General features: G+C 40.7%; 1 protein-coding gene across 5 annotated transcripts in view; it reads left to right on the top strand.

Moving 5' to 3' along the window:
* Positions 1-10,000, top strand: part of LOC138043987 (uncharacterized) — a 56,120-nt gene that overhangs the window by 28,460 nt on the left and 17,660 nt on the right. For all 5 annotated transcript variants that reach the window (XM_068890541.1, XM_068890539.1, XM_068890538.1 and 2 more), the window contains 13 exons: positions 800-877; positions 1,492-1,627; positions 2,069-2,176; positions 2,738-2,818; positions 3,631-3,744; positions 5,049-5,273; positions 5,934-6,013; positions 6,138-6,297; positions 7,010-7,082; positions 8,318-8,406; positions 8,524-8,626; positions 9,738-9,847; positions 9,928-10,000. The exon at positions 9,928-10,000 is cut by the window's right edge and continues 25 nt beyond it. In XM_068890541.1, coding sequence (XP_068746642.1) covers positions 800-877; positions 1,492-1,627; positions 2,069-2,176; positions 2,738-2,818; positions 3,631-3,744; positions 5,049-5,273; positions 5,934-6,013; positions 6,138-6,297; positions 7,010-7,082; positions 8,318-8,406; positions 8,524-8,626; positions 9,738-9,847; positions 9,928-10,000 — 1,430 coding nt within the window. The remainder of the gene's footprint in view (positions 1-799; positions 878-1,491; positions 1,628-2,068; positions 2,177-2,737; positions 2,819-3,630; positions 3,745-5,048; positions 5,274-5,933; positions 6,014-6,137; positions 6,298-7,009; positions 7,083-8,317; positions 8,407-8,523; positions 8,627-9,737; positions 9,848-9,927) is intronic.

Genomic DNA, 10,000 nt, shown 5'->3' with positions numbered 1-10,000 from the left:
TATGCTTGCGCTTATGCTTGCGTCCCTAGTGAAAACCAGGCTTAATCTTTCGACATGTAAAACTAAATTCCGCTTGCTATAATAATATTGTACTGCTTTGATAAAAAAATTAAATTCCTCTTCTTTGAAACTCTTTGTGCTTCGCTCAACTTAAATTTCCCGTTTCTATGGTAATGGTCCGTACTATTAAATCCCGACCAAAAACCAGCTAATCAGATTGCTCCATTTAAGTCTTAAGGCCGGTTTACATGCTGCGATTTGTTGACATGATTTGTCGGAGCACGCCGTGAATCGTACGTGTTGTTGATCTCCGCCATTTTGATTGCCTCTATGTTTTATGCATGCCCAGTTTTCAAAATTTATGATTTACACGCCGGCTTCTCTGAAAGTGTCGGGCCCTACTCGACACGGTGTAAACCGTCTTAAGCATATTTGACATCTATTTCCAACAATAGTGATAAAAATGTTGGGGTGAGTATTATATTTAGGTTGGGGTAAATCCAGAACTCTATTGTCAATGGTCTACATTTCCGTTTAAACGAGTCTTTTGAACTATTATTGATGGTAGATTTTGCTGGTGAGAAATACGAATTAAACGGGGCAATATCTGTGGCTCTTTGTTCCACCTCTTAGGCAATCAATTGTCTCCTATTTGACTGCATGCTCTGCCAGCGCTGCTAAAGTTGCAATGGTACAGAAAGTTCACCAGAGTGTGAAGTGGGTGAATCAAAGCCATTTCTTTTCCGCGCTACATGAAAAATAGTAGTCAAACTAACTCTAAATACTTTATTTATTTTAGCATTGTTCAAACAGATGAGAGTATTGTACCCATCCTGGCCTTAGACAGTGCGTCTCAAACAGAAAAAGAACTGAACAGGTACTGATGTTGCCAATTAACTTGACCTTGACGTAGAGTGAGTACAAGATGTCACTATCCTCTTTGCGATCCAAACTCAAGAGCTGCCATAGTCGTCACCGGCTTTGTAATCAAGGTCGCGTTTCTCGATACTCTCGTTAACTTTTCCGGGACTTTCATTTGCCAGACTACGATCCGCCCTTTTAGGAGAGCTGGTTTTTCAAGAGATTAACAGGACCCGAGAGAAAAACTTAATTTTCAAAGTTTTACGCGTCCAAGCGGTTTCGGTTTGAAGATACAGAGACATTTATGAGGCCCGTAATACGACCAAAAAAGTTTTAGAACTTTCGAGGACCGGATGCATATGCCAGGGGACGGAAATAAAGGAATTCGTTTCTGGTTATAGCTATAACCACGGAGCCGGCACCTCATGCTTACCCAATCCAACCCTGGCGTTTGGTGGTCATTGCTCCCTAATTCGGCGCTTAATCAAGTAATTGGGATAATATGTAGGTTCTCTCATGTCTCAAAGAGACAAGTCCTACGCATAGGGTTTATTGCGGATGTAACGACAAATGAAGCACTTTCTCTTTTGCTGGGGTTCAAGCTAACCGATCGGTCTACCTTTTTTCCAGTTTGGATGTAAAATCCACCGCTGCCTTGGATGCAGATTTAGAAACTCAGAGGCAGAACTTGTTCATTCAGGCCCTGAAACTGTTGGCAAAGAAATTGCGTGTCAAGAGAGAGATTTCTTCTGAACAAGAAAAAAGTGTAAGTTTAAAACTGAGGTTGAAGCTCTTTGGTATCTGTATTAACGATTTTAACTGTGCATTGTCCAGCCCTCTGGATTTTAAAGCTATCCTATCGATTGTTGGCGGTTTATTGTCAGAGGTTTTCATGATGCACGATTTTCTTTTACTGTGTTTGTCACAATTCCGTACTAGTCTAGTTTCTAACTCACTATAAGACCGTTGCATAAAAAAGAGTTTCCTTGCGGCGCGGGCGAGAAGCGTACCAGCGAAAATTGTTTCACCTTTTTCTGGATGGGTGAAGATATTCCTACCTTGTACAGAGGCGCCTTTTTACTTTTTATCCAGTAGTTTTGACTACTTAAGAATGCTAGTATAAGCCTAAGGATAACGTGTAATTCAGTTGTGAATTGAGGCGATATGAGTCTTTTTTTTAGAATTAATATCCGTGTTTGCTCTTTAGTTTGGTTTGGAAATCAAACAAGTAATTGGCGCTTTAGCATTCAAGATGGCCGCCGAATACAAACAGAAGTCAGTTGAACTCAGAAAGAAGCTTCAAAGAGAAGGGAAGGTATGATGTTTTGTAAACGTTCTTCCTTGTGACGCTGTTGATTACGATGGAAACGTACATTTAAGCAATGAACCCTTTTTTCTTAAATAAGTTTGACAAAGAGCAATGAGTGTCAAAAGTAATTGCACCGTTGCGATCACTGCTTTCGAAGATTGGCACTAAATGATCGCGTGACAATGAAGCAGAACGAAAACCAATCGTAACTGACGCGCGCTCATTTTTCCGCGCTTCTAGCAAAATTTGTAATACGAATTCTGATTGGTTAATCGAGCTGTTTGCGCTTGTTGCAGTTGGTCAGAATAATAACATTGACTTTACAATCTCAACCCTGAAGTGTTCACTGAAGCACAGGAAACCCAGTATTTACGCCTTGGAATGTTGCTTAAGAGTGTGAATGCATCACGGGATATGGCTTGCCGTGATGCTAATCTGATATGGAAGAGGACGATTGAGGAAAATCACGTCACATAATTTGTAGTGTATATTCAATTAAGCACAGTCACTGTTAGATTGACTTAGTTGAACTGCTTTTTAGAAGATTTTGCATTATTTTTTTAACAGAATCGCCTAGATGCATTGCGTAGTGAACAAAGGAAAGACCAAAGGGAAACGGAAAACAAAATAAAAGGTCTTGTGAACGAGGTGGGTTATCTTTGTGGATAAGAGACCCTTTGCATGACCGTGTCACGTGACCTTGCCAATCATAAAAAAATGGTGGTGGTACAAAATAGATGCCAGAAATGGAAAGGGCATGATGAAATTAGTAGGAATGTCAAGTTTGAGGCCACTGACGTTTAAGTGCGTGATTTTAGAGCGCTTTGAAAGTTATAGCCCACTGTAGTATAATTTGCAAATACTTTCTGCGTAGTCTATTTCAAGGAGTGTCACTGTTGACATGACCACATACAGTTTAGTATTTTTTGGTTTTCTTCGTTTAACAAGTTGGCTGGAATTATGAAACCAAGAAGAAAAGTGTTGAAGAGACCTCGTTTTCGATGGTGACTGGAAGATCATCAGGCTTGGAAAATATCCGAGTTCCCTTTTGTGGGAGTCGAATGTACAATCTTCCGATTACTGGTTCGTATGTTCTACCTCTGAGCCAACACTCGAGAACTAGCAACCGGAAAGTCGTAGGTTTGACTCTGCAAAGGAGGACTCGGCTTTTTTCCAATGATTCCCGAGCCACCGTCGGAAAAATAACCTTTTTCTCCCAGTTACCGGGTTAACATTGTCATTTCCTTCACTTCATGGTTCGTGTAAAAAGATCGGTTTTCTGCATCGCGTGTGATAAGGGAGGGGGAGGGGGTGGGGCTTTTAAACAAGGATCGTACAAGAGGGTTGCTGACCTTTCTGCCCACTTAGTAGTCAACGTTTTTAAAAAAGGAAATATAACTTCATCCTAACAGTTCGATGATTACGCACTGTTTATGGTCAGTATTGTTTGTTTCTCTTAGCGAGAAAAGAAGAACATCCTTGAACTTCTGAAGAAACTACGCGAGGCACAGGAACAGGAGCTGAAACAAAGCCTTAAGCTCGAACAAGACGTTGAGGTGGAGAAATTAAGAAAGGTAAAGAACGCGAACGCGTTACCGGTTGTGAATTTGGAAAATCAACCAGGATGGGAAAGGCGGGAGAAACACGCAAGCAAGTCACTTGAATTGGTTGGGCGAATGCCACAAGATTTCTTGGGCAATCGCAACTGGAAAAAAACACCCTGGTGCAACAGCAAAACAAATTGCTTTTCATTGATACTAAAGGAAACACGCATTTTGTATTGAGTGAACTTTAACATATTGTGATTCAAGATAAAGGGTATATCTTATTAAAGATGTTTGACGTTGGATTAAATTCCTTTTTTACAATGACTGCAAAAATTATCGCGCGCTCATTGGCTAATTTTTATTGTCAATAAGCGGACAGACACAAATTTGTAATTTATGCGATAATGACGCGATATTGCTCGCGTCAGATTGAAGTTTCTCGCATTTTTGTCTCGCTTTCTTCTCGTGTTTTGACTTAATTTTGACCCCTCTGCCGTTTTGTTATTGTAAAAAACAAATTGATGTCAGTTTTTCATTCGTCTGTCCTGTTATTGATCATGAATTTCGTCATAACATTGTCAAAGTAGTCTGCGGATCCACTCGGCTATCGCCTCGTGGATCCACAGCTACTTTGGCAATGTTATGACGCAATTCATGATCAATAACAGGACAGACGCATGAAAAACTGACATCAATTTGTTAAATTGATGGCACTTTGACCATACATGCAAATGTGACTGCTATGCTAGTGACTCTGAAATACAGCAGCGCCGACGTGACCGGAAACCTACAATTCCCCTAACCGCGAGAAAGATGGTTTAATTTACCTCTGTCGACTCGTAAACTGATAAAACTAAATTTTCGTGTTAAAGATAACGGTAACGTCACTTTACTTTTCGTCGATAGTTCCGTCATCTCTGAGGCAGGTATCAATGGAGGCCAACAACGCATCCTTTCTGTCGGTGCTCCGTTTTACACGTATCTAAAGCTATAGCTACACGGAGAAGAGGAAAGTCGGAACAAACGTTGAGGTCATCGATGATCGAACTGGGGAACTCTTGCTTCGAAAGCCCGCACACACTAACCAACAGAGGTTCCCCTGTTCCTGCTCGTGTTTCGCCCCGCACGTGCTCCTATGCAGCACCATTTTTTTAAACTACTCGTTCATTTTGTCTCTTAGCCAATCAACACACACGTCATATTTGCATTAAGAGAACATGAATCAAAAAATTGCTAGGTCTAAGAAATCGAACACTCGAGACGGGGGTACCAGCTGTTCGTACCCCATTCATGAGTTCCTGGAAATCATATTATTGCTGCTCGTGTTGTAGGAAGTGTCCATAAGTAAGCGCTTTGCACTGAAGGAAGCTCAAAACAAACTCATACAGAATTTGATCAGAGACGCAAAGTTAAATGAAGAACAAGCAGATGTTATTATGAAAAACCACCTTGCCAATACGGCTGTCATTGATCAGGCGACGGATGACGAGAGAGCCAGGCGGGTCATGGCGCTGGAAATGAGACTTGCAGAAAGAAGGGCACTGGCTAAACAAAAAGTAAGCTGCTACCGTAGTTCATTGTTTATGGGCGACGTAAGTAAAGTGATAATAGATCAGACGCGAGACAAAATAGAAAAGGAAGGGTGCCAAGTGGGGGAGGAACGCCTGTCACAAAGACACAGTACCTCCAAGTTGTGGAGGTCGACGTGATTGGTTCAATCATAGACGCCTTTGTTTGCTACTGGAAATGTTTCGCCATCATCATGGCGATAAGTTTGGTTGTGCAGTTAGCAAAGGCGCTCGTGCTTTAGTATAAGTTGCAAGGCTTGAATTAATTCTGATTGGCTTACAGTTTTAAAAACGCATGCCATGCTCTCCCTCCCTCCCTCCCTTCCCCCCTTTCCCCCCCCCCCCTCTCTCTCTCTATCTCTCTCTTTGAGAAAAGGGTTGTGGTTTTGACGATGGGAAGGTCGGAGTTATGGATAATATCTTGAAAGAATGTTGTGGTGGAAGCTGAAACGTATTTTTCACCGACTTGAATGTAAGGATTAGGGATACAAAGTTGAGAAGAGGCAACGAGAGAGTGGGTTTGTTGAGTATAGTGAGGCTTGCAAAGAGAGAGTGCCTGGACATTTCAGTCGTGCTGTAACCAGCTGATTAAAAAAAATATATTGTGTGTTTAAATTCCACTTCCATGCTTTTTATTTCTTTTACTAGCAAGATGAAGAAGAAAGAAAAAAGTGTGATTTGGAAAAGTTGATGGAAAACCATTCTGCGGCTTTGGACAGTCTTGTTGGGTATATAGTTGTTGTACACCTTTAGAGTCATTCCTGGAATCTGATTTGTTTCCTGTACCAGAAAAGAAAAGAAAAAAATCGAAGTATCCATGTGATATAGTCCTTTCTGTCTGAATGCTTTCAGGTCGTACACTCTGACCTCCGAGGATGCCGCTATCTACTTAGCACGCTTCAGAAAAGAAGTTGAAGCTGTAAATAGCAAACTTTCTAAAGATAAAAAACGGCAAGAACAGAAACTACATCAGAAACTGACGGCACTCAAGCAAAAGAAGATCGAGGAAAAGGTATAATCTTCTTCTGCTGCTTCTTCTTGCTCCATCTCCTCATTCGTTCTCTTCCCTCGTAGTTTTGTCGTCATCGTCATCATCCTCCTTCTTATCTTCCTCCTCCTCGTTCGTACCCTCAGCCCTCTTCTCATCATCATGAATTCGTCGTCATCATTATCTGTTGTTACATACCCAGACGTTCGCTCAACAAAACGAGCACTGTGATTGGTTGATTCTTGGTCACGTGGCCCTGATCAAATTCAAATGTATCCCGACCGGGATACAATTTCGCAGTTGTTGCCTGCTTCGGATGTTTTGCTGCGATAGTTGCAGTAAAGTCTAAATATATAACAAAGCACTTTTTGTCTGGTCCCTCGGGAAACTAGTTAGTTTGGTTTTCCTTCGAGTCCTGATGTTTCCCTCGACTTCGTCTCGGGAAACATGAGGACCCTCGGGAAAACAAAACTAACTGTTTCCCTGGAGACCATACATTAAGTGTATATTATCTCAGTTATCGTCGTCATCTGCTTTGTCATGTTTATGATTCTTGTCTTTGGCTTAAAGTACCAATCATCATAAACCTCATTTAATCGTCGTCATCTTCGTATGCGTCGATGTCACTTTCCCTCTAGACCGCCTCGCCTCATCATCACCGTTTATTTCTCTTATTTGACAATTATAGAATTCCAGCGACTGATTCATCTTCTTCAATTGGCTTCACTTATTTCAGATTCGCGAGCATCAACGGCAGGTCAAGGAATTTGAGCACGAACAGAACGACAAGTTTGAAAATGTAGAGTTTGGTAAGTTAAAAGCTTTTTGTTTATGAAGACTTGATAAAAGAAATGAGGAACTTTGGCTACGAGTCCGTTGACGGCTCTTTAATTAAGTTTTCCGCGAAATGTTTTGTTTCAGTCCGCTTTCATGGCTATTCTGAGTTCCCAAGGGTAAATGTAGATATGCAAGAGTTACGGTTGGCTTACAAGACTCTTAAGGGAGTCTCAATTGGCGAGAAAATTGATCTTAAAATAGCTCGGTCTTTGAAAACCACGTGACATATATATAGATTTAGTAAACTTTCAGCTCCGACTATTGCATTTCCAGCTTTTTGATTGGCTAAAAAACTGCGACTATGAGCCAATAGTCGAAGTTTTACGTCATATGGAAAATAGTGCGCCAAGATGCTCTTTCCGGACGCTTTGTAAAATTGTGGAAATAAAAATCGGCGGCAAAACCCGGTTTGAGAATTTACTAAAACAATTATTTCATTCGCCCTTGTTGGATGTGAAGTGATTATAACCAACTCGCGCTACGCGCTCGTTGGTTATTTTATCACTTCATATCCGACTCGGGCTCATGGAATAATTGTTATTTATTAAAAACTGAACTACGGATATCACATTTGCAGCATTTTCATTGGCTCGCCGGACACAGGTTATCAGCTCATATACATGCACTACCAAATATGGTCAATGAACACAGCAGCAAATACACAGTTTTGCGGCTCCGAGAAAAAATGGCCAAACAAATTCAACATAAAAGAGTTGTGATGTTGGGGTTTTTAATAAAACAATTATTCTACTCGGGCTTGCTGGATATGAAATGATCATAACCAACGAGGCGCGTAGCGCCGAGTTGGTTATATATATCATTTCATATCCAGCGCGCCCTCGTAGAATAATTGTTAAATATACAAATTAGATGCTCTTGATCGTGGGCTCCTGGTACTGTAACCTCGTTCCCAGGGCATTTCACCGCCAAGAGGCCCGTTGCTCTTGGCGGTGAAAAGCCCTGGGAACGAGGTTACTGGTACTGTTACCTCTGTGTAGCCAAAAAGAAGCAAGATGACTTCCGATTGCTTGGATAGATAATTTTTGGTCCATTTATTACTCGGCGTGCGTGTTATTTACTTAAAAACTGACATTTACCCCAGTATGACTGAAAAAAGGGATTTACCTCTTCGCAACTCCTCGTAAATGAAAGAATATGCTTCGTGAATGTAAAGGTGAATGTGCTCTGACTGTTTCTTGCTCTTTAGATACCGGGGCTGCGATTAGTGCAAAACGGAAATTGCTAGACAAACATCGTCTAGATATAGAGGAAATTGAAGGAAATTCAGACAAAGAGGTAAGCTGTGATCTCTACAGTATCAACTGTTTTGAAAGTGGTATCGTTCCTTGCAAACGTCAAGGTGATTTGTAGGGATTCAAACGCTAAGTTAGATTTTGATTCCACGTGTCATAGGCTGCCGAAGAAATTGAAAAACTCCGAGATCAACAGACTGCTGAAGCTAGCCAACTGATAAAGAACAACACTCAGAAATTGTACCAGGAGTTGGTTAATAAAGGTAAAACACAGCGTGCCAATTGTGTAGAGGGAAAGGCACCTTTCCGTTCTCGATTTTGACTGAAGCTGTTTGCGACATCAGAAACCAGGACAATGAAGCTGCATTGGGAAGTTAGAATTGGTTGAGGCCGGCACATCACCCATTTTCTGGTTGCACGGCGCATTTATAAGTGTCATTTAAAATGAAAGTCTCGGGAAATCAACGCAATAGAACTGAACTGTGCATGAGGAAAAGTGAGAGTCTGGTAATTCAGAGAATGATCCGTATTTAAAGGAAATGTAACAAATATAAATTATATAAATCTAAGGTTATTAGCGGTAACCTTCAGTTTCTCTCGTAAGAAAAAAACTTCTGACAGCCTCCCCAAAAACAAACTCTTCAGTCTTTTGCTAAGATATACTTTATGTCATCAGTCTGTCATAAAAAGATAGTTAAACACTGGGCTGTAGTCGTGCTTGGTGACCTGGAGTTCAGTTTGTTATTTTCATGTTTTACAGAGGCTCTCGGATCACGCATGAAAGAGAACTTGGATCTGCCCTTATGACTGTAGTGTTTAGAGCGGTTTTCAAATGAGTGTCCTAAAACCAAAACCAAAGTAACTACTTTTTTTTTAAGTAAGTCATTTTGGGTAGTGTTTTGTAAATTGTAACTTTCTCTTTTTTTTAATTCTCCTTTTGGTAAGTTGTAGATAAGTTTGTAAATGGTAGTTGGCAAATAAAAATAAACAAATTACAAAAGAAAAAAAAAAGTAATTACTTTGGCCAATCAAACAGTAAGGAGACAATCCAGTAAACCAATCAAAACTTGAATTAATTACACGTAGGCGACACAAAGCGCAGAAAAATGTAAAAGCGCGAGCCACGATTGGTTTTGGTTTCACTTCTGATTGCTTGAAAAAGTGGCGCAAGAACTTTGAACCGATCACTGCGTGAGGTAATGCAAAACCAAAGTAATTCGCTAATTACTTTCGACACTCAATTGAAAACCGCTCTAACACCCGAACTAGCAATTAGGAGCTCGTGTCAGTAGGTTCGTCTCCTGACGAAAGCCTTCCGATTGTTTTAACTGCAAAAATTTGTTTTCTTTGTAATATCTTTGGTACGATGTTCAGGTTTGTCGGAGTCTGAGAAGGAAGCCATTCTAGAAAGGCACATGGCGGACATTGCCATGCAACAAGGCGCAAGGGAAGATGAGCGACGACGACAGAGACAGATACTTGAAGTGAGTAATGCGAAAATCGTGAAGCATTTTAAACCTTTGGTGTTTAATATCAAATCATATCTTTTCTGTTTCCTTGTTAGAGAAGACTAGAAAATCATCGCGCCATTTTAAAAAAGAAGATGAAGGAAGAACAATTGCAGCAGGCTGAAATCA

Source organism: Montipora capricornis, chromosome 3 (genome assembly GCF_036669925.1).
Source record: "Montipora capricornis isolate CH-2021 chromosome 3, ASM3666992v2, whole genome shotgun sequence".
Classification (NCBI taxonomy): Eukaryota; Metazoa; Cnidaria; class Anthozoa; order Scleractinia; family Acroporidae; genus Montipora; species Montipora capricornis.
This window is presented reverse-complemented; position numbering and strand designations above follow the sequence as displayed.